Here is a 25,074-nt window from a genome sequence, read left to right on the forward strand (position 1 = left end):
TTTGCTTGAAAGTTCAACTCTTTTTTTTTTGAAAGTTTGTCGTTTTTATTTTAAAGTTTTCCTGCTTTAGCAGAAATTAAATCTTATTTCGTTAATAATGCAACTGTTTGGTTAGAAATTAAACTAATAAACTATTTCCTGGAAAACTTAACTATTTTGTCCCTGGCGGACCGAAGGAACCGAATGGAGCCTCTGCAAAGTACTCGTAAAGACCCCATTGGGCTCACATTCGGTTCCTTTTTAAATAAATCAAAAAAGTAGCAAGATCAACTTTTAAATTGTTGAAATTCTGATTCAACGTTAAAATTGCCTATAGAAGGTCACGGAATAATCACAATAGTTTTTTTCAACGGTAAAAAGTTTTAAAAAATAAAAGACGTATAACGCCTGTTGACTGCTACTTAGATATGATGCGTTTTAAGTGTAGCAGTCAACAGGCGTTATACGTCTTATAATCTTTTTAACTTTTTACCGTTGGAAAAAAATAGATTATGATTATTCCGTGACCCTTTATAGGGAATTTTAACGTAGAATCCGAATTTCAACAATTTAAAAGTTCATTTTGCTGTTTTTTTTTAGTTTTTTTAAAAAAGTAACCGAATTGGGACCCAATGGGTCTTTACGGGTAATTTGTAGAGGCTTCATTCGGTTCCTTCGGTCCGACAGGGGTAGAAAATTTACTTTTTGTTTAAAATTTAGATTTTGTTGATGAAAAGTGAACTGAAATATTTTCTGGATGACAGTTCCACTTATAAAAAAAATTTGTTTTTTATTACAAATTCATCGGTTTTAGTATAAAATTGATCTTTTTTGGAAAAAATGCAACTATTTGGTAGAGAATTTAACTATATTGTTAAAAAATCAAACTTTTGCTTGAAAAAAATCGTCTTTTTGGATTGGAAATTCAATTTTTTCGTAGAAACTTATTTTTTTGTTACAAAATTTTAATTTTTGATGTTACTGAGTCAACTGGAATCTTTTTTGGAGGAAAACTCAATTTTTTTTACAATAAAAAATTAATTTTCTTCAAGATAAATTTCATATTATTTTATAAAAATGCAACTATTTGCTAGAGAATTCAACAATTTCGTCAAAAAGTCATCCTTTTTGGTAAATAATTCGTCTTTTTGGATTGAAAATTCAATTTTTTGGTAGAAAATTATTTCTTGTTAAAAAATTCATAGTTTGATCGTAAAAACTCGACTAAAATCTTTTTCAAAAGAAAATTCAACTATTTTCTTAAAAATTTATCTTTTTGATTTAAAGCTTCATCTGTTATAGAAGAAATTTCATTTTTTCTATAAAAAATTCAACTTTTTGGTTAAAAATCTTTCTTCTTTGCTTGCTAATTCAACTAATTTGTTTAAAATATTTGTTTGAATCGCTTTGTTAAGATATCACTTTTTTGTTAAAGATTTATATTTTGAGTTGAAAATTTAACTGTTTAGTGGGAAATACTTCTTTTGTTGGTTTCGAATTAATTTTTTAACAGAAAATGTAACTTTTTCATTTTTTTAAGATTAATATTTTATAGTTTCGTGAAAAATTAATTTTTTGTTGAGCAGTCATATTTTTTGTTTGAAAATTGCATTTTTGCAAAGAATAATTGCCTTTTGCTTTGAAGGTTCAATATTTTAGATAAACTTTTTTTTTTGAGTGAAAAATCTTTATTTGTTGCAAATTTCTCTTTTTGGTTTTAAAATAATTTTCTCTTGTTGTATAAATTTAATTCTTGTTTTATTAAAATATAAACTATGACACTTTTTTGTTCACAATTTGTCTTTTTAGGTTGAATATTCAATTATCATGTTAAAAATTCGATTATTTTGTTGAAAATTCCAGTATTGTGTTAAAGAGTTGTATTTTAAAGTAAAATAAAAACTTTTTTTGTTTGAAATAAATTAAAACATTTACAAAATTTAATTTGTGCATAAAACACTGTAATTCCTGAATATTTCTGAGCTAGAAAATAATTTATATTCAACCGCTGATATAACCTAAACAATAAAAATATTGTTAAAAATCATAAATTCTTCAATTTTTTTAAATTCTTTTAAATCCTCCTAAATTCTGTCATATTATAACATTTAAAAATTCTATTCTTAGGGTGAAGCGATTGCACATGCGCCATTTTAAGTGCGGGAAACAGATTAGGTATTTTCATTTCAACCCTCAGCTAACTTCACTTTGTTAAAAACTGAGGGGAGAACAATAGGTCAGCATGGAACCAAACTTTATTTCTGTAATATCTTTGTAATTAATTACAATTATTATCATTTTATTATTTCACAAAATATTAATTAAAAAATAAAAACTATTTTTTAAATACACTTATATGGAAAAAATTAGCTTTTACGAAGATATTAGCAAACTAGGGAAAAAATTAACTGAATCCCATGCATTTGGTCCCTTGTATTCCGCTCAGCAATCTACGAAGTGAAGTTAGCTGTTGATCGAAGAGAAAATACCTAATCGGATGGGGTAATTTCAATATGTCTGCACGTTGAGGGCCAAACAACAATGCTAATTACATGGTAAAGAACCTAATTTTTACACTCTCATCATAGAAGATATTAGATTTGTGTAAAATTTGACCCCCCCCCCCCCAGTTTTTGTCAAATTTTTACGTTTTGAAACCCACTGAATCCGAAAAACAGATTTTTACGAATGTGTCTGCCTTTCTGTCTGTCTGTCCGTCCGTGGATGGTTTTTTTGTCAGCACGATAACTTTCGAAAGAATTGACTGATTGGATTTTTCTTTGGTAAATTCTTTTACTATCTTGAAATGAAGGTCGAGTTCGCTAGACAGCCATTTTTGATAGAAACTCAAAGTGAGCACATTTTGAATATTTTTGAGACCACCTTTTTTTAAATTCAAAAATTTTCTCAACAGATATTCATAGCATTCGAAAAGACAAACAATTTATCTCAATGACTTTTTTTGATAAAAGCAAAATTTACCAGTGTTATAGAATTTACAAAATTCCAAAAAACACAGTAAAATGAACATTTTAAGCCAAATAACGCACGATATGAAAAAAAAGTAAGGAAAAGAAAAATGTTTCTTTTTTAATGCCCTACAAGATTATTCTAAATAAAAAGAGTTTTTGGTTTCGTACCTAAAGGAGTGCCGCACACCAGGAAGAAAAATGACTTGTTTGGTTCAGAATAACGTACAGCCCACAAATCTTCAACGATTTCGACAAAAAATAGGGGAAAAAACTGATAAGATTTCTAAGAGAGTTTTCCAGCCTGATTTTTTAATTAGGTTTTTAATTTTTTATAAATAAACAAATATTACGAAAAAAAGCATTTTTCTATTTGATGTTCCCGGTGCTCGTCAATAACAGGAAAATGGTTGAAATCGCCTAAGTTGCATGAAATAGCAGTAGTTAAAGATATTCCAATATTAAACAATATACAAAAAAATTGTTATCAACAAATTATTTGTTGAATTAATGTTTTCTACGATTTTCCATAAATACAAGTTTTTTCAAGTTATGTTGCAAGAAATTGGAATCGAAACAACATTATATTAAAAATTTCTCTTGTGGTTATAACTGTTTATACTATAAACAAATTTAATGTACAAATGCAGTAATCAGGCATTTTTCGCCAGAAATATTCGTTTATTTCTATGTCAATTTTTTTTATTTTGGGAAATTTATGATAATTTTAACATAATTCATAATTTATTGATTAATCTTATGATTTTTTAAACAAATTTAATAAACAAAAGCATTATTTAGGCGTTTGTGGACAGAAAAATTCTGTTTTTTCAATGGCATTCTTTTCAGTTGGAAACTTCATGACAAATTCAGAAAAATTCATAATTATTAAATCAATTTTATGATTTTTTAAAACAAACTTAATAAACAAATGCATTATTCGGGCATCTGTCGACGGAAAAATTAGTTTTTTCGATTTCAGTCTTTTTAATGGGGAAGTTCATGATGATTTCAGTGAAATTCATAATTGGTTGAAAAATTTTATTTATATGTTTTTATAAATAAATATAATGAACAAATGATTTATTCGTGCATCTGTAGACAAATGCGTAATTAATGCATTTGTTCATGAAATTTGTACAAAGAAATAATAAAATTTATTAACTTATTATGGATTTTGCTAAAATTCTCATCAAGTTCCCATCTGAAAAGACTGGCATTGAAAAAAGCAAATTTTTCTGCTGACAAATGTCAGAATAATGCATTTAATTATTAAATTTGTTTAAAAGATCATAAGATTAATAAAAAAATTATGAATTTTCCTAAAAATATATTAAAATTCCGAATTTGAAAAAATGTATATCGAGAAAATCGAATTTTTCTGTCGAAAATTGCTTGATTACTGCATTTGTTCATAAAATTTGTTTATAATATAAAGAATTATGATCTTAAGAGGAATTTTATTCTTATCATATCATTTCCATTCAAATGTCTTGTAATATAACTAGAAAAAACTTACTATTATGGAAAATCATAGAAAGCATTTTTTCAACAAATAATTTTTTAATACAAAATTTTGGTGCATAATGCATAATTCAGCAATTCAGCATAAAATTTGTGAAATTATCTTTTTTCTTATCTTGTATAGTTTGACGGAAAAATGGAATTTTTCACTTTTCATTATTGTTTTTACGATAAAAATTTGAGATTTCGATTTTTCACGAAAAATAAAAAATATTTCATATCGTGCGTTCTTTAGCTTAAAATTTTATTTTTTGGATTTTGAAAATGCTATAGCTCTGTTAATTTTCGCTTCATGGAAAAAAAGTCGTAGAGGTAAATTGTTCTAGTTTCCGAGTACATGCTATAAATAAGCGGATATAGTATTTCTAATTTTTGGAAAATAATGGTCTATTAAAATTTTTTTAAATGCTGTATCTTTTTGAATTTTGGTCTAAAATAGCTGGCTAACGAACTTGATCTTGAGTTTCCGACACTGAAAGTATCAACCAAAGGCTAATATAATAGATTCATTTTTTCAAAATTGATCTTGCTCACAGACAAACAAATTCGTACAATTAGTAAAAATGAATTTTTACGAAGTTATACAAAACTAGAGCAAAAATGGACCAAATTCCAGGCACTTAATCCATTATATTATTACTGTACAGTTTTTGTTACGTAGTTCTGAATTTTATAAAAATAAATTATTGCTACTGAAGAAATTCAAAGTACGTGTTTTAATCACATTCTCTATTTTTAATACTAAATAGTAGAATTATTAACTAATAAAGATAAATTTTTGACCAAAAATGAAATACAAGGCAAATTTTCTACTAAAGAAAAATGAACTTTCAACAAAAATTCATAGATTTTCAAATAAAAAAAAAAATTTAATCAAAAATGGAATAATGAAATTTTTAGATAGAATAATAAAAGTGTCTATAAAGTCGTGAGAGAATACGCGAGAATAAAGATGGCCGAAAACTGGCGATAGTCTAGGATTGGTGGAAAATCAATCTCTTTTCCAGCCCGTCCAATGAAACTTGCAAAATATTTAAGACTTCGTATAAGAATAGACGCAGTCTAAAAAAATTGAATTTCCAACAATATAATTTAATTTGTAAGAAAAGAATTAAATTTTGACCAAAAAAAGGAAACATTTTCAGCCCAAAATGTTATATTAGCACAATTGTCTCTTTAAAAAAATGAATATTTAATTAAAAAAGCGAGTTTCTTAATAAAATAGTTCAATTTTCAGCTATACAAAAGAATTTTCAAATAAAATAATGAATCTTCACAAAAAAATGACTTTTTAACAAAGTAGTAAACATTAAACTAAAATATGAATTTTCAACGAAAGATGAAATAGTTGATATTCCAACAAACAAAAGTTTTAATATTAAAAAAAAAATAGTTTCATTTTAAAAAAGACAAGTTTTAAATCAAATACTCAAATTTGAAATTCAAATATTAATTTTCAGCGAAAAAACAACATATTTTCGATAAAATAGTCAACTTTTCATGAAAGTAAATCGATTTACAACTAAAAAAATTAATTTTTAATAAAAAGTAAAATAGTTCAATTTTCAGTTCAAACGATAATTTAGAACCAAAAGCCAGAGATTCGGACAAAATACTTAATAGACGCGTATTTAACTATTCCATTTAAAAAAATTGTACTAAAAAATACAATGTTTTCAGCGAAAATGTAACTATTTTAATTCTTTTCTCTTGGTTGAACATTAATTTTTCAACTGAAAATAAAACTATTGCATGTTTTATTTGACAATTAATCTTTTTTAGTTGAAAATTTAACTATATAGTTTAAAATGAATATTATTCTCCTTGTATGAAAATGGTTGAAAATCGATCGATTTTATTTATTAAAAATTTTTTTAATTAATTTTTTTAGTATATCTTTTTTGGTTGAAAATTCAACTATTTTTTTAACCATTCGGGTTTCGTTGCAAATTATTTTCAATAGTTTTGGCAGAAAATTATTTAATTCAACATTCATTTGATTCGTTACAAATATAAATGTAGTGAAACTCTTCTGTAGCAGTTCCTGTTACACCTACCTGTGGCGCGGCGTCGATTCTTCGAAGGATATAGAAAGGAGGGCTATTCAAGGGTTTCACTGTGTTTTGTTGAAACATCGTTTTATTTTTTGATGAAAATTATTTGTTTACTGAACGTTTAAATACACCATTTTTATTTAAAAATTTATATGTTTTAGTTGAAAATTTAACTATCTGGTTGAATAATCATATATGTTGTTGAAAATTCGTTTTTTTGGTAGAATATTATTTCTTTTGTTTGTAAATTCATTCCTTTGGTAGTAAATTCGATTTTATTTTGTTGAAAATTATTTTTTTTTTAACTGAAAATTCAGCTATTCTATTTTTTGGTTAAGATTAATCTTTTTAATCAAAAAATTATTTTTTTCTTTAAAAATTAAACTATTTTATTAAACATTAAATTTTTCATGTGAAAATTGAACTTTTGTATATTCTTGTTTAAATTTTTTTTATTTCTATTTTGTTTTTAGTGATTCACCCTTTTTTCCAATTTGTTAAAAAAATAAAGTTTTGTCCAATAAAATTAGTATTATTGTTTGGTACTCCGCGTGCAGACGCCTTGAATTTTCCCCACTTAACACTAAATACATTCAGGTATTTTACGTTGTGACGCAGCTAGCAAGATGTCTGAACGCCGAAGGCCAATCAACAATACGACTTGCAGAATCAACTTTATTTTTCTAAAAACTGGAAAAGTTTTTTCAAGACAAGTGTATTTGCATATAATTAAGTATTATTTAATTTAATAGCTTTTGAAAAATAAAAAATAATATCCAAATCTAACTTTTGTGAAAAATCTGTTTTCACAGTTAGCAAATAATTGAAGTTTCAACCAATGGGATTAGTATAATTGTTTCGTCCTACCTGAAATACCTCATTAGAGAACCCAAATAGATTTTGTTCAGTAAAAGAATTATTTCTACAGTATTTGTAAGAAATAATTAATAAATTTTAAATTTCCTCATTTGAGAATCGAATCTATCGAAAATATCGAAACTGCATGACGTCACAAACGTCATTGCGCACAGCTGAGTCACAGTTTTAGGTTATGTTGATTGTTGAAATGAAGGTGTCAAAAACTGCACTTGAAATTGTTTATCTTTCATAAAATTCTCTTTTGAATTGGGGTTTGCCTGTATATAAAACTTTTCTAACCAATTTTTTAAGTCATTTAATAATAATTAGTCCGTGAAATAATTTCTGGTGTGAAAAAGTGCGTCGATCTGTCAAATCTTGAGGTTAGGATCGCTATGGAAAATCAGAATAAAGTAAGTAAAAGGCAATAATTGAATGTTATTCTCTAATAAATTGTGTTTAGCTGCTTAAATTAGCTTATTTCACTTTTTAGAATTATTTATTTTCTCCAATTTAGAGCAAAATTCAGTTTTTCGAGCAAATTTCAAGCCTTTGCTCGCGTTGTTATTAAATTGTATTTTACACAAATTTAATGTTTCGTAACTTCATTTCACTTTATCTAATTATGTAGAAGATTTTAGAGCAAAATTTTCCTATTTTGTAAGATTACAAAGTTTTAGAAAAATTTAAAATAATTAAAAAGATATTTAAAAATTTGAAGATACAAAAATAATTGTAAACTTCAAAAGATTTCAACAAATTAAAAAAAAAGTCGATTTTTAAATATTTCGAGATTTAAACATATTTCAGAAGATTAAAAAAATTGTCATAAAAGAATCTCGAAGATTTTGACACCATTTTTTAAACATTGCCGAATTTTTTGACAATTTTAGGAAAAATTCTAATTATTTTATAAGAAGTTTTAAAATGATACAAAAGCAATTTTTACTCTAAAAAGATTTTAACAAATTTAAAACGAATTGTAGGTTTTTGGAAATATCAAGACAAAGATTTTTTAAATTCCTGTGAAAATTTTGAATAATTTTTTATTTTACAAAATTGGTTATAAAAATCATATTTAAAAAGATTTTAAAACATTTCAAAAGATTGCCAAAGATTTAAAAAAATAAGGCAATTTTCTACATTTTTTTAATTCAGGAAAAATTTGAATTAATGTAAAAGATGTTAAAATGTTTTAAAAGATACAAAAATAATTTTGAATTTGAAAAGATTTTAACAAATTTAAAACAAAGTGTAGGTTTTTGAAGATTTCAAGCAATAAATTTAGAAGCTTTTTAAGAATTCTGAAATGTTCCGAGAGAACAAAAAAGTTTTCTTAAGATTTCTGGAAAAAGGTTTGTGACTTTTTATTTTACAAAATTGGTTTTGAGTACTTATGTAAAAAGATATCTAAACATCCCAGAAGATTTCTGAAATTTTCAAAATAGAATCTGGAATATTTTATGGCCATTTTTTAAGGTTTGAAAACTTTTCTCATAATTTTAAGAAGAATTTGAATAATTTTGAAAGATATTCAGAAGTTCTAAAAAACATAAAAATTAATTTTAAATAAAAAACGTTTAACCAAAATTTAGATTTTTTAATGAAATTTTGAAGGTTTTTAAAGAGTTTCCAAATTTAATATTAAAGATTTCAGGCCATTTCTAAAATTTTTCATTATTTAAAAAAAATATTAAATAATAATAAAACAAAATGCACATTTTTGAAGATTTCGAAAAAAAAATTCCGAAGCTTTTTATGAGATCTAAAGGGCTTCAAGGAAATAAAAAAACTTTGCTTAAGATTCTTTAGATTTTAAAACACGATAAAAGATTTCCGAAATTTAGGAATTTTGATGATAATGATAAATCTTCAAGTAACAAAACATTAATTTTGAAGGAAGTAGTTCCATTTTTGAAAACGATGAAAACGTAATTTTTCAATGAAAATTTAACTATTTCAGCAGCAACTTTTAACCTTCTGTATTTTGTTGAAAATTTCTTTGTTTTTGAAAATTAATTTTTTTAATGAAAATATAATTATTTAATATTAGCTTAAAAAATTATATTTTTTACTTGAAAATTTTGACTTCTTTAGTAGAAATTAATATTCTGGACTGAAAATTATTCTTTTTTTTGGAAATTTAATGATTCTATTAGTATTCCAGTTAAAGATTCATCATTTTAGTTGAAAATTCATCAGTTTGTTTAAAAATGTAACTATTTTTTAAAAATTCGTTTTTTTATGTAAATTAGATTTTTAACAAAAAATGCAGCTATTTAAATTGAAAATTACATTCCTTTATTCGAAAATTCCTCTTTATGGTTACATATTATTTTTTGACTGAAAATATAACTATTTAATTGCTGGTTGAAAATTTATCTTTTTAATTGAAGATTCATGCATTTTGCTTAATAATAAATTATTCAGGATTTCAGTTGAATATTAATGTTTTTTGTTGAAAATTCAACTATTCTATTTTTTTATTTTATGGTTTTAGCTAGGTAAAATATATTCACTAATTTGATGTTAGGTTTTTAGGAATTTTATCACAATTTTGAAATACAAATAAAATAAAAATAAAACTAGTTTGTTCAAGATTGAACTCTTTTCCTAAAACTGAATATTTTTGTTGAAAAATCATCTATTCCAAATAAAGATTCAGAATTTTAGTTGGAAATTCAACTTTTTGGTTGAAGATTGGTATTTTTTTTTAAATTCAACTGTTTTCTTGAATATTCATTTTTTTTAATCGTCTTGGTAGAAAATTCATCTTCCTGTTGGAAAAATAATTTTTTGTTTAAACATCTAAGTATTGCAATTAAATATTGATCATTTGAGTACTTAATTAATCTGTTTTGTTGAAAATAAATCTACCATGGTTGAAAGTTAAATTAATTTTTTTTAAAAAGTTAATCTGTTTGATAGAAAATTAAAGAATTTTTTGGAAAATCGTCTTTTTGTAAAAAATTAATCTTTTTGGTTTGGATATTCCACTATTTGGTAAAAAATTCATTTATCTTTTTGAAAATCAAAATTTACAATTTAAAAAAATCAGAAATTTGAAGCGGTTTAAACTGAATTTAATATAGTACCCATATTGTTTGACCTAAATATGCACTTAATTTGAATTAGTAGATAAAATAAAACTTTCTTAAAATTTGTATTCAAATTCATGGACTTTAAAGGCAAATTCAAAAAATGATTAATAAGTTTTTTGTATTATTTAATTCATCTATCGTGCTAAAATATTTAAGAATTTCTTCTAATATTAATTAAATTCCTCGAAATTAAAAAAAAAATTATTTACAATAAATTCGCGAAAAAATATACCTGGAAAAAATTTGAGATACCTTGAAAAAACCTGGAATTTGCATGGTATTCTTTTCCACAGTTTTTAGTTGACACCCTGTCTTTTTGGGCTAAATATTCAGCTGTTTTCGTAAAACATTAACCTTTTGTTTAAAATTTATATTTTGAAAATTTTTCTTTTTGATTTAAAAGTTCTTCATTTTAGTATAAATATTGCATCTATCTGGGGATATTCACTTGTTTTAGTCGAATTTTAATTCTTCTGGAACAAAAATGCAGTTTTTTGGTTGAAAATTTAACAATTTCGTTGAAAAGTCATATTTTTTGGTTTCAAAATTCTGCTGTTTTGTTGAAATTTTAATTATTTCGTAGAAAAGGTACTTTTTGTTTAAATTTAATATTTTGGTGTCAAAAAGAGAACTGAAATCTTATCTTGATGAAAATTCATCTTAAAAATTTTTATTGTTTTAATTAAAAAGTGATCTGTTTTAAGAGAAATTGTATCTTTCTTGGATAAAAATGCAACTGTTTTGTTGAAAATTAAACAAATTTCTTAAAAAGTCTTAATTTTTTGTTGGAAATTATGTTTTTTTTTTAAATTGAATTATTTCGTAGAAAATTGACTTTTAGTTTAAAAATTATATTTTGGTGATGAAAAATGAACTGAAATCTTTTATGGATGAAAGTTTAACTTTAACAAAAAAATGTTGTTTTTTTAAATTAAAAATTCCTCTGTTTCAGTACAAATTTCATCTTTCTTTGACAAATATGCAACTGTTTTCTAGAGAATTCAACTATTTTGTTAAAAATGCATCGGTTTTTGGTTGACAAAATTCGTCTTTTTGAATCGAAAATTTGATTTTTTCACGGAAACCTATTTTTGGTTAACAAATTCATATTTTGACTTCGAAAAGTTATATGGAATCTTTTTGAGATAAAATGCAACCATTTCTTAGAAAATTCATATTCTTTTAAAATAAAAATTTATCTGTTTTGAGAGAAATTTCATCTTTCTTTGATAAAAATGCAATTATTTCGTTGAAAATTATAATATTTTGTTAAAAAGTCGTACTTTTTTATTTGAAATTCTACTGTTTTGTTGAAAATTTAATTATTTCATAGAAAATTTACTTTTTGTTTAAAATTTATATTTTGGTTTTACTTTTAACAAAAAAATGTTGTTTTTCACTCGAAATTTTGAGTTAAAAATTTCATATTTTGATCTTGACAAAACACTGAAATCATGCTTGGATGAAAATCCAACTGTTGTTTTTAAATTTGTTGTTTTTTTTTAAATAACAATTCATCTGTCTTAAGAGAAATTCCATTATTTTTGGATAATTTGGTAGAGAATTCAACTATTTTGTTAAAAATGTATCATTTTTGGTTGAAAAAATTTGTCTTTTTGGATTGAAAATTCAATTTTTTTGTAGAAATTTATTTATTGTTAAAAAATGCATATTTTGTTCTTGACAGATAAACTGGAATCTTTTTTTAAATAAAAATAAAAATATTTTTTAACATTTGTCGTTCTTTTTAAATCAAGTTTCATCTGTTTTAAGAGAAATTTTATCATTTTTGGATAAAATGCAACCGTGTGATAGAGAATTCAACTATTTTGTTGAAAATTCATCCTTTTTGGTTGAAAAAATTCGTCTTTTTAAATTTAAAATTCAGTTTTTTTTTCATAGAAACCTATTTTTTGTTAAAAAGTTTATATTTTGATCGTTCAACTATTCAACTACTTTTTTGAAAATTTATCTTTTTGATTTAAAAATTCATCTTTTTTCGTAGAATTTTTTCAAAAATGTGAAAACAGTTTTTTGATTAAAAATTCTTCTTTTTTCTTTGTACTACTTTGTTGACAATTAATCTTTTTTATTTGAAAATTTAAGTACTTGGGTACATTGTTAAAGAATTATTTTTTTATTTGAAGTCTTATTACTTCGGTTGAAAATTTTACTGTTAAGTCGAAAAATCTTTTTTTTGTTTAAAATTAATTTATTAACTGAAAATGTAACTTCCATTTTTTTTAAATTAATCTTCTTTAGTTGGAAATTCTCTTTTTTTGGTAAAAAAATATTTTTCTTGGTCTGAAGTTTCATTTTTTTGTGTGTAAAAATGATTAATTTGCCTGGAAAGCGAATTTTTTTCTGAAGCGAAAATTCGTCAATTTAGATAAACTTTTATTTCTTTTTTGAGTAAAAAATCTTTATTTGTTGAAAATTCGTCTTTTTGGTTTTAAAATCCTTTTCTTTTTCTAAATTAATTTTTTTTTATCGAAATATAAACTATGACACTTTTTTTGTTGTTGGGAATTTATCTTTTTAGGTTGAGCATTCAACAATTATGTTAAAAATATAATTATTTTGTTGAAAACATCAAGAAGCTTGTTAAAAAGCCATCTTTTATAGTAGAAAAGACATTTCTTTCTGTTCAAAATAAACTAATAAATTTGAACATTTTAAATTTATGTCTGAAATACTATTTTATTTTGTTTGTAAACGATTTTATGGTGAAAATATTCCAATATTAAAATGTTTGTATTTGAATGTTGATGATCAAGAAAAATAATAATTATTATTACAGTTAAAAATTCTAAAGAGCTCAAATTTTAAGCTTCAAATTTTGATTTTAGAAGTTTAATCCATTAACGCCCAAAGCTAACAATTGTATAACATGAGTTTGACCGCAAAATTTATGGGTATAACAAAACAATAAATAGATCAAAAGTACTGTTCCTCATGGTTTTGGGTGAGCTAAATTTGAATCCGTGGTCAAAATTCGAATATTTTGACTTCAAAATTAAATATGGCGGTTTTTGTATACAAAAATAATAAAAAATGTTTTATTTTTTATTTTTATTTTTTTTTTCAGGCATAAAACGCTTTAATATTTTTAAAATTCTTCAACCATCGGTGCACAAAATTCTTAAACTTTTACAAACAAATTTTATATATGTGTTTTTTCTTCCAAAGTGGCGGACAAAGTGTAAAAATGTTCCAAAAACTGGGTTTTTCCATCATCTTTGTTTTTCTCAAAAACTTCAATGTTAAAAACAAAGTTCCATGGAATAAATATGTCTTGAAATTAACCATAGAACACTATGAATTTTTTTTAGATTTTTTAATGTTTTTGTTTTTCAAAAAATTTGAAATTTTCAAAAAATCTGAAAAAATTCAAGAATAATAATGGAAAAAACCAGTTTTTCGAACATTTTTGCATTTTGTCCGCCATTTGAGAAGAAAAAACATATATAAATATTTTCTGTTAAAGTTTAAGAATTTTGTGCATCGATGGTTGAAGAAATTTTAAGATATTAACGCGTTTTATGTCTGTAAACAATTATAAAAATAAAAAATCAAACATTTTTCACTATTTTTATATGCAAAAACCGCCATATTTAATGTGGAAGTCAAAATATTCGAATTTTGACGACGGATTTGAATTTAGCTTACCCAAAACCATGAGGAACAGTACTTTTAATCTATTTATTGTTTTCTTATACCCATAAATTTTGCGGTCAAACTCATGTTTTAAAATTGATAGCTTTGCTCGTTGATGGGTCAAGAAAATAAAATTTCAGGAGGATCAAAGCCAAGATGGATCAGATTCGGATGTGGATGAGGTCGAGCCAAGACTAAAGTACGTCAGGATGCGAAATGACCTTGAAAATATTCTCCAAAGGGACGCAGCAAGTTGCATCGCTGTTCATCCAAAAGTACTGTTTCTTTTTACGTTTTTCTTGACCCTAAACTCGATAAAATTGCTATATTTTTTTTTGCAAGATTTTTTTCCCCCCTTAATCGAAATCTCTGAATTTCCGTTTCAAGTTCCTCTGCATTGGCTCGCACTGGGGAACAATTCACCTTCTCGATCATCAGGGAAATGTCGTAGAATTTAAAAGTTTTGGGGGCCACACAGTCGCCGTTAATCAGATTTCGATTGACCAAAATGGAGATTATATTGCGTCCTGCAGTGACGATGGACGAATTTTTATTCTCGGACTTTACAGCACCGAAAATACGCACAACATGTCCACCGGACGATTAGTCAAGTGCATCGGAATCGATCCGAATTATATCAAAGCCGGAAGTGGAAGAAGATTTATAACTGGTGTGTACACTATTTCGCAACTATTTTCTCACAATTCTTCGCTAATTACACTATTTCTTTTTCTTTTTGCTTGAAAAATATTTTTCAACTTTATCGCCCATTGGCTAAAATAATTTTCTGGTATCTCAGCGATTCAGAGAATAGCAGAAAATTATAACAATAAGGGCCGTGCATAAATTACAGAAGTTTTTTTGCTCTTTCTTATGAATTAAGAGAGTAGTTCAACTTTAAATTTTTGTACCAAGAGTGATTAATATTTCATTAAAAAAGACGAATTTTCATCGAGAGTGATTGAATTTTCAATAATAATAATTTCTTCCTAATCATAAAGATCAATTTTCTACCAATAATATTAATTTTGATCTAAAAAACGATTTTTCAACCAAATAAATAAATTTTTAACCAACAAAATTAAATTTCAACCAAGAAGATTAATTCTCTACCATACATTTTCAAACAAACAGTTAAATTTTCAATCACATATTTAAAGTTTCAGTTAAAAATATGAATAAAAAAAGCTTCTACTAAAAAGGTTTAATTTCCAAATTAAATTCATAATTTTTCAACACAAAGTGAAAGAAGTTATTTTTCACCAAAAATAATCAATTTTCAGTTAAAAAAAAAAAACTATTTTCAACAAATTAGTTAAATTTGCATCAAAAGAAATAAGGTTTAAACTAAAATGATAAATCTTCAACTGAAAAAAATAATTTTTAACAAAGTAATGCATCTTTTGACCAAATGGTTAAATTATTTACTAAATCGGTAAATTTTTTAAGGAAGCGATACATTTTCTGCCTCAGACAGAATAGGTTAATTTTCAATTTGAAAAATAATTTTCAGAAAATAGTTTTTTTTATTTGAAATTTGATTTTTAACTAAAATAAATAAATTTGTAATTAAAAATGAAATAGATTAATTTTGAGTTAAAAAATAAATTTCTATTAAAAAATAGTTAAGTTTTTAACAAATTAAATCAATTTTAAACTAAAATGATTAATCTTCAACTGAGAAAATGAATATACTAAATTGTTGCATTTTTTAGACAAAAATAGAAATTTTCTAAAAAGATGTTGAATTTCAACCCCAAAATGCGAATTTGAAAAAAATATAAACAAAAATGAAACAGTTTAAGTTTCAGTTAAAAAATTAATTTTGAGAAAAAAAAACGAATTTTCAACAAAATAGTTACGAAATGAATTTTAAACTAAAATGGCGAATTTTTACGAAGAAAATTAATTTTTAAGAAAGTAGTTCAAATTTTTACCAAATAGGTGAATTTTATACCAAATTGTTTACTTTTCTTCAAGCCAAACCGATGAATTTTAAAATAAAAAATCAAATTTTTCTTTTCAAAAATGAATTATTAATGTTTAAAAACGAATTTTCTACCAAATTAATTAATTCTCAACTAAATAATGAATTTCTCCATTAAAAAGATGAACTTTCTACCAAGAAAGTTAATTTTCAAGAATAAAATATCAGTCAGATAGTTAAATTTTCATTTAGAAAATTGAGTTAAAATTTGTTTGCATGAATTTTCTACAAAGTAGTTGAGTTTTCTACCAAATAGTTGAATTTTCAGTCAAGCAGTGAAATTTTCAGTTAAAAATATTACTTTAAATAAACGAAACAACGAATCTTTTAATAAAATAGATGGATTTTCAACAAAAGAGTTGAATTTTCAACTAAAATAAAAAATAAAAATTTCAAACAAAAATAGAATAGTTTAATTTTCCGTTAAAAAATTAATTCGCAACCAAAAAGTGACTTTGAAAAAATAATTTAATTTTCAACCCATGAAATGCATTTGTATCTAAAATTTCGAATCTTCTATTAAAAAATTTAATTTTTAACAAAGTATTTAAACTTTCGATTACGTAGTTGAATTTTATATAAAAGGGAGGAATTTTTGATAGAAAAATAAGACATTTTTTTATTTAAAAAGACGATTTTTTTTTACAAAATAGTAAAATTTTTTACAAAATAGTTTAAATTTCAAAGAAAAAAATTGATTTCTCAACCAAAAAGATTATTCTTTAACCAAATAGTGAATTTAAAAAGACGATTTTTTTACAAAATAGTAAAATTTTTTACAAAATAGTTTAAATTTCAAAGAAAAAATTGATTTCTCAACCAAAAAGATTATTCTTTAACCAAATAGTGAAATTTGCTTTAAGACAATAAAATATATGAATATTAAAAAAAAATGTTCTACTCAAGAAAGAAAGAAAATTTATCATGAAAAAATTTTTGGAATAAAAAATGAATTTTCTACAAAAAAGTTGAATTTTTTTTTACCAATTAATTGGATTTTCAACAAAAAGGTTCAATTTTCCGTTAAAAATATGAAGTTTTCACATTAGAAAAAGAAAAAAGGAATTTTCAACAAAATAGATGAATTTCCTACAAAAAACGGAATAGTTAAATTTACAATTAAAAAATTAATTTTAAGCCAAAAAAAAGGAATTTTCAATAAAGTAGTTGATTTTTTTACAACAAAGGTTTATTTTAAACGAAAATGAAAATTCTTTAACTAAAAAATGGATTCTGAAGAAATTAGTTCAATTTTTGACCAAAAAGTTAAATTTTCTACGAAATTGTTGAATTTTTGAAACAAAAAGACAAATTTTCTACAAAACAGTTGGATTTGCTACTAACAAAAAATTTTCAGTCATTAAAGAAAAAATCTTTTCATTTAAAATGTGGAGTTTTTAAGCCAAAAAGATGAATTTTCAACTAAATAGTTCAATCTTCATTTAAAATAATAAATTTGCAATTCAAAAAATGAAATTTCTATCAAATTGTTTAATACTTTAACAAACAATTAAATTTTCAATCATATACTTAAATTTTCAGTTAAAAATATTAACTTTTCACAAAAAATTCATTTACAACAAAGCACATTAATTTACCACCAAAAATGGAATAGTTAAATTTTTAGGTAGAAAAAAATAATTTTCATAAAAAAAGAGGATTTTTTACAGAAATGGTTTAATTTTCAAAAAAATGTATTTTTTACTAAAATGATAAATCTTTAAATAACAGAAAATTAATTTTTATGAAAGAAATTAAGTTTTTGTACGAAATTATTGAATTTTTTGGACAAAAATATGAATTTTCTACAAAACAGTTGGTCTTCAACAAAAGAAAATTTTTTAGTCAAAAAGGCAAAATAATTGCAGTCAAATTGTCAAATTGCTGAATTTTCAACCAAATAATTGATCTGTCAACAAAAATATGAATTTTCAATCAAATAGCTAAATTTTTATTTAAAGAAAAATCTTAAAGAAAAAGAAAAATTAATTTTAGAAGAAGTCCATTTTCAACCAAATAAAATTGTTTAATTTGGAAAGAAAAAAAAATTTGATCAAATTGTGGAACTTTTAAGACAAAAAGAAGATTTTTTGACGAAATATTTAAATTTGTAGTTTAAATTTTTATTTTTCGTTAAAAAAAATTTTTTTATTAAAATAAATGAATTTGCAATGAAATAGTTTAATAAAAAAACTTTACGTAATTTTTGCACAGTCACTTATTTCGTTCTTATGACTAGATTTTTTATACTTGTGTCAAAAAATATTAAAGTTGAACTTTTAAGGAGACTACAATTTGATTCTTGTTTTTTTTTTGTTTGAAAAACATACATATTTTCTTCAAAGCAGTTGAATTTTCAACAAAATAATTGATTTCTCAACAAAAATATGAATTTTCAAACAGTTAAATTTCCATGAAAAAAAAATTATTTTTAATTAAAAAAAATAGCTAATTTTGCATAAAAATGATAAATTTGCCACCAAAGATGTAGAAAAATATGTACAAAATACATATTTTCTACAAAACAGATCCATTTTCAACTAAATAAAATTGTTTAATTCAGAAAGATAGAAATCAATCAAATATATTTATTATATATTATATATTAATATTAATTTTTGATAAAAAAATAAAATAAAGCGAATTTGCAAAAAAATAAATGAATTTTCAATAAAATAGTTTAATACAAAAAATTAACGTAATTTGTGCACAGCCGTTTGTTTCGTTCTTATGACTCTAGACTTTTTATACTTGTGTTTAAAAATCTGAAAATTGAACTTTTAAGAAGACAAGTTGATTCTTGTTCCTTTTTTTTTTTTGAAAAAATATAAATTTTCTTAAAAACAGCTGAATTTTCTACCAAATAGTTCAATTTTCATTTAAAAAAATTATTTTCCAACAAAAATATGAAATTCACAATGAAATATATGCATTTTAAAGAAATTTATGTAGGAAAAGAATAATAAAATAAATAATAAAATAAAGGAAAAGAAAAATGAATTTTTTAAAAATTAGTTGAAATTTGACCCAATAGTTGAATTTTCTACCAAATTATTTTATTTTCCAAACAAAAATATATATTTTCTACAAAACAGCTGTTTTTTCAACAAAATAATTAATTTTTCAACAAAAATGTCAATTTTCAACCAAATAATTAAATTTTTATTTAAAACAATTAATTTTCAATAAAAAAGATAAATTTACAACCAAAGATATGAATTTTTAACCAAAATTATGTAATTCAAACTAAAAAAATGAATTTTTAAGAAACGAAATAAAATTTTGACCAAATAGTTGATTTTTCTACCAAATTGTTTTATTTTTGAGACAAAAATAAATATTTTCCACAAAAGAACTGAATTTTCAACCAAACATTTAAATTTCCATTGAAAAAAATTATTTCTTAATTTAGAAAAACAACTAATTTTTAATAAAAACAATCAATTTACAACCAAAGATGTAGAAAAAGAAGTAGAAAATACATAGTTTCTACAAAACAGATCCATTTTCAACCAAATAAAATTTTTTAATTTAGAAAGATAAAAATCAATCAAATTGTCGAAGTTACAAGCTAAAAAGAAGAATTTTTAACGAAATAATCGAATTTTTAGTTGAAAATATTAATTTTTGGTAAAAAAATAAAACGAATTTTTAACAAAATAAATGAATTTTCAATCAAATAGTTTAATAAAAAAGAAATTAACGTAATTTGTGCACAGCCGTTTTTTTCATTCTTATGACTCTAGACTTTCTATACTTGTGTTTAAAAATCTGAAAATTGAACTTTTAAGGAGACGACAAGTTGATTCTTTATGAAAAAACTTTTCTCTCTCGAATGAAGCCGACAGTTTTGTGTGAAGCGGAAGGAGGCGTTCTGGCGATTGCCTGGACGGGACAATTTGTCGCCTGGGCCTCAACTACAGGAGTGAGAGTCTACGATTTAAATAGTCGATGCTCTTTAGGACTTTTAACCTGGCCCCGATCGGGAGAGTAAGTTTCCCAACTTTTTAATTCAATCGAAAATAACAATTCTAAATTAAAATTTAACATAATTTTATTTTTGGAAAATGAATTTTAAAAGATTTTCAAAATTGTCAGCAACAAACAAATCCCGAAAATTTAAGACAATTGATTTTTAATTAAGCAGATTTTTTTAATTTTAGGAAAATTACCAATCATTTTAATACATAGTTAAAAGCTTCAAAAATGTCTGTATTTTTTTTTAATTTCGAGGAAAAAATTAAATCTTAAAAAGTTGTAAGTTTTCTATTAAGAAGATATTTCAGTTGACGTTTCAATATTAAAATATTAATTTTTTAAGTAAAAAATAAGTGTCTGAGAACAAAATTGAATTTTTAATCCAAAAAGACGAAAATTCAACAAAAAAGATGAATTTTTAACAAAATAGTTTACTTCTCTGGCCAATAGTTTTATATTGACCGAATAAAGATTAAATTTGTACTAAAACACATGAATTTTTAATAAAAAAAGACACATTTTTTTATTAATGTTGAGTTTTTGTTCAGAAAAGATTTCAGTTCTCTTTTCAACACTAAAATTTAAATTAAAAAAAGTGGATTTTCTACAAAGAAGTTGAATTTTAGCAAAAACATAAGAATTTTCAACAAAAAGTATGACTTTTTAACAAAATACTTTAATTTTCAAACAAACAGTTGCATTTTTATCCAAGGAAGATGAAATTTCTTCTAAAACAGATGAATTAAGAAAGAAACTTTAAAATAAATAGTTGAATTTTCACCAAAAGAAGATTTCTGTTCACTTTCCAAAAACAACGTAATAATTGTAAACAATAGGTTAATTTTATGTTCAATAGTCGAATTTTTAACCGAAAAGAATGTATTTTTAAGATAATTGTTAAATTTTCAGCCAAATATTAAAATTTACAACTGAAAAAATGTAGGATGTAATTCTTTGTCTTGAAAAATTTATTTGAAAAGAATATTTAAAAAGATTTTAAAACATTTCAAAAGATTTCCAAAATTCTCAAAAAAGAATCTGGAAGATTGTCAGATGTTTTAAATAATTTTTCAGAATTTTTTCATAGTTCTAGGATGAATTCATGTCATTTAGAAATATATTTCGAAGTTTTTAAAAAATTTCAAAATTAATTTAATATTTGAAAATATTTCAAAAAACTTAAAATAAACTGTAGATTTTTTAAGATTTGAAAATACAATTTTTAAGGTTTGGAAAGTTTCATGATAATACAAAAATGTTCTTAACATAGGCTGGGAATATTTAAAGAATTTTTTTTTTAATTAAGAAATTTTAAGAAAGTATTCAAAAATATTTAAAAATATTACGAAAGATTTCCAAAATTATTAAAAACGAATCCGAAAGATTTCAAAACCATTTTAGGAATAATTCGGGATATTAAGAAAAATATTTAAGAATTTTAGAAGTTTTGAAGATAATAAAAATATTTTAAAACCTTGAAATATTCTTAAAATATTTTTTTATTTTTTGAACAACAATTATGTTATTAACTTTTTCAGATTTTTTTGTATTGAAAATTTTCTGCACCAAAAACTGTAGATCCGATATGAATCTAAAAGATTTTAAAACAGTTTTTGCAGGATTTTAAAAAGTATTAGAAAAACTTTGAATTATCACAAACGATATTTCAAAGTTTCAGAAGTTTTGAAAACATTCCAAAATAATTTTATATCTTAAAATCTTTTGAATTTTTGGTTGGAAATCAATCTATTTTGGTTGAGGATTCAGCCATTTTGTTGAAAACTATTCTTTTCTGATTAAATTCAACTCTAATTTGTTAAAAATCCATTTTTTCCATTAAAAATGGATTCTTTTTTTTTGAAAATTCTTTTTTTTTTATAAAATTAATCCAATTAGTTTAAAATGAAGATGTTTGAAAAAGAATATTGTTTGCTCGAAGATTCAATTTAATTTTCAATTAGAAAAATTAATTTCCATTAAAAAAAACATCTTTTTCAGAAAATAATTGCATATTCAACCAAAGAAAAAGTTTTAATCCAAAAAAGAAACACATTTTCAATCAAATTCTGGAAGTTTTAATCCAAAAAGATTTGTCGAAAAAGATTTTATTTTTTAAAAAAATTTGAAGAGAATAGTTAAGAATATTTCAAAAGAAGTCTAAAATTTTCAAAACAAAATCCAGAAAATTCTAAGCCAATTTTTTTAATTAAGCAGATTTGTTTTTTTAATATTAGGAAATATATTAATTATTTTTAAATATATTTAGAGGGTTCAGGAAATTATGCGATTTTTTTTTTAATTTTGAGGGAAAATTTTGAATCTTTTTAAACTAGATTTAGAAGGTTTAGAAGTTTGAAAAAGATTCCGACAAAATTTTAATGTGAAAATATTGCAAAAAATTTCAAACAAAACGTGATACATTCATTTTCAATTAAAAATGAAATATATTGATTTTAAGTTGAAAATATTTATTTTAATTTACATCCCAAAAGAAAAATTTGGGTGATTTCTAGAAAAGAATTCACCAAAAAGGTGAATTCTTCTTTCAAAGAAAAAGGAATTCTCAACAAAATAGTTCAATTGCCCACAAAAGAAATACATACATCTTCAACTAAAATGATAAACCTTAAAAGAAAAATGAAATAAATAAAAATATTTAAGTAAATTTGTTTACTTCTATTTACTTATTCTTTTAAGCACCATTCCCGAACACTACAGATGCAATTTACGTTGGTCGGACGACATAACGCTTTTAATTGGTTGGGTAGACACAGTTCGAATTTGTCAGATTAAAAAGCGATCCTTTCTCGACCTGGCAAACCGAGATTTGCCGGAATATGTAGTCGATCCAGGTATTTAATTAGTGTTTTAATTAAAAGAATAATTTTTAAATATTTGTCTAGGGATTTATTTCTGAGATGAAATTATTATTTTTTCAGTCTCAACTTTCCAAGTCGATTTCTACATATCGGGAATCGCACCACTCGAAAATCAACTCGTTCTTCTCGGCTGTTCGAAAAGTCTTGACGAAGAGGGAAAAAGTTTGCGTCCCACTTTACATGTTATAGAGCCTAGATTTCAAGACTACACAACCGTTTGTGCGAATTCTCTAACTCTGAGAGGGTACAAAGAATATAGTTGTAATGACTATCATTTGGATTGTCTCATCGAGGAGAATAGGTAAATATTATTTTTAAGATCGAGTTTTCATAGGCAAATGGCAGGGAATTTTTTGAGTCCGGGAAAAATCGGGAAAAGAGAATGAATTTATTTTTTTTTTCTACCGGAAATTTAACAAATTTTAGAAGAAAAATCTTTCCAAGTTTTATTTTAACAATTTTTTAAAATAATTATTTTATATTTTTAGATGTACATTTTTAATTTAAATAATTTTTAAATGCAGTCTTGGAAGACTTAATCAATTGGTAATTAAAAGTGTGTGAAATTTAACATTTTTATACAAATTATTTTTATTTTATTAATTTTAAATATAGATTAATTAATTTTTTTCGAAATTAAACTGTATTTGAAGTATCAGAAAGTGAATAATAATTTATTTTCTAAGACGATTCTAAATCCGTTCAAAATTTAAATATTTCTTCATTGTAAATTATTTTTTATTTGAAAAAATTATTTGATATTCGAATAGTTTTAAAAGATAGAGATAAAATTTGGAAGCTTTTTAAGGATATATAAACTATATTACAATAAAAAAAATTCAACTTCTAATGTAATAATTTTTCAGTTAACTTGAACTCTACAATTTATAAAATCTAAAAATTCTCAATTTTTTAGTTTAACTGCATTTAATTCAAAAAATTTCAATTGAAAAGTGTTAGTACTTTCCATTTTATAGGTGTAAGTTATTAAGCACTTGAATACAAATTTTTTTTATTAAAAACTGTTAAACTGTTAAAAAAATTTTAAAGTTTATATTTTATGAGTTCAACCTTAAGTGCTTTAAATTCCAGTTCATTTTTCATTCATTCAAATGAAAAAATGGTTAGCTTTAGAGTTCGAATTTTTAAATTTAATTGACCGCAAAAAAATATTTTCGAACCGGGAAAAAACCGGATCTTTTTTTCGTTTATTAGATATTTCATAGAAATTTTACGAATTTCTAAAGGCTACAAAAGATTTGAAAAAATTTCGCAAATATTTTATAAAGTGTTTAAAAATCTTACAAAGATTTCAAGGATTTCAAAGATTTCACAAAGGCTCGTACAGCAGAGTTCAAAGATTTTCGAATGACATCAAAAGGATACAAAATATTCTTTTTAATTTTCAGAAGAGTTTACAAAGATTTCAGAGATTTCACCACGATTTCGAATATTTCAAAAGGTTTCAGAAACATTTCACAACGATCTCACAAAGATTTCTAAGATTTCAAAGATTTTAAAAAGACATAAAATTTTTCACAAAGTCATTTATATCATATTTCAAATATTTCAAGAGGTTTAAAAATATTTTTAAAAACTTGAAAAAGATTTGAAAGATTTCAAAAAATTTCAAAAGTTTTCAAAATATTTTAGAAGATTTTAAAAGATTTGTATATTTTACAAAAAATACAAAGATTTCAAAGGTCTCATCAAGATTTGAAGGATTTCATTAAGACGTTGAAAGGGTTTCAAAAGATTAAATAAATGTTTCGGATTTCAAAATGTTTCAAAAGATTCCAAAAGATTTTTCAAAGACTTTTCAAAATTTCAAGGATTTTAAAGATTTTAAAGTTTACAAAAAATTTCACTAAGATTTAAAAGATTTTACAAATATTTCAAGGATTTCAAAAGATTTCAGAAGATTTTTAAAAGACTTCTAAAAATTTCAAGCATTTTAAAGATTTCAAGGATTTCAAAAGATTTCAGAAGATTTTTAAAAGACTTCTAAAAATTTTAAGCATTTTAAAGTTTTCAAATTTTTTACTAAGATTTCCCAAATTATACAAATATTTCGAGGATTTCAAAGAT

At 23.4% G+C, this 25,074-nt stretch overlaps 1 protein-coding gene across 1 annotated transcript in view; it reads left to right on the plus strand.

Annotated features, from left to right (window-relative positions):
• Positions 1 to 7,600: 7,600 nt before the first annotated feature.
• Positions 7,601 to 25,074, plus strand: part of LOC117173534 (vacuolar protein sorting-associated protein 41 homolog) — a 50,247-nt gene continuing 32,773 nt past the window's right edge. Inside the window, exons 1-6 of the mRNA XM_033362173.1 lie at positions 7,601 to 7,797; positions 14,283 to 14,417; positions 14,530 to 14,812; positions 19,921 to 20,119; positions 22,805 to 22,959; positions 23,047 to 23,287. Coding sequence (XP_033218064.1) covers positions 7,780 to 7,797; positions 14,283 to 14,417; positions 14,530 to 14,812; positions 19,921 to 20,119; positions 22,805 to 22,959; positions 23,047 to 23,287 — 1,031 coding nt within the window. The 5' untranslated portion in view covers positions 7,601 to 7,779. The remainder of the gene's footprint in view (positions 7,798 to 14,282; positions 14,418 to 14,529; positions 14,813 to 19,920; positions 20,120 to 22,804; positions 22,960 to 23,046; positions 23,288 to 25,074) is intronic.

Source organism: Belonocnema kinseyi, chromosome 1, assembly GCF_010883055.1.
Source record: "Belonocnema kinseyi isolate 2016_QV_RU_SX_M_011 chromosome 1, B_treatae_v1, whole genome shotgun sequence".
Classification (NCBI taxonomy): Eukaryota; Metazoa; Arthropoda; class Insecta; order Hymenoptera; family Cynipidae; genus Belonocnema; species Belonocnema kinseyi.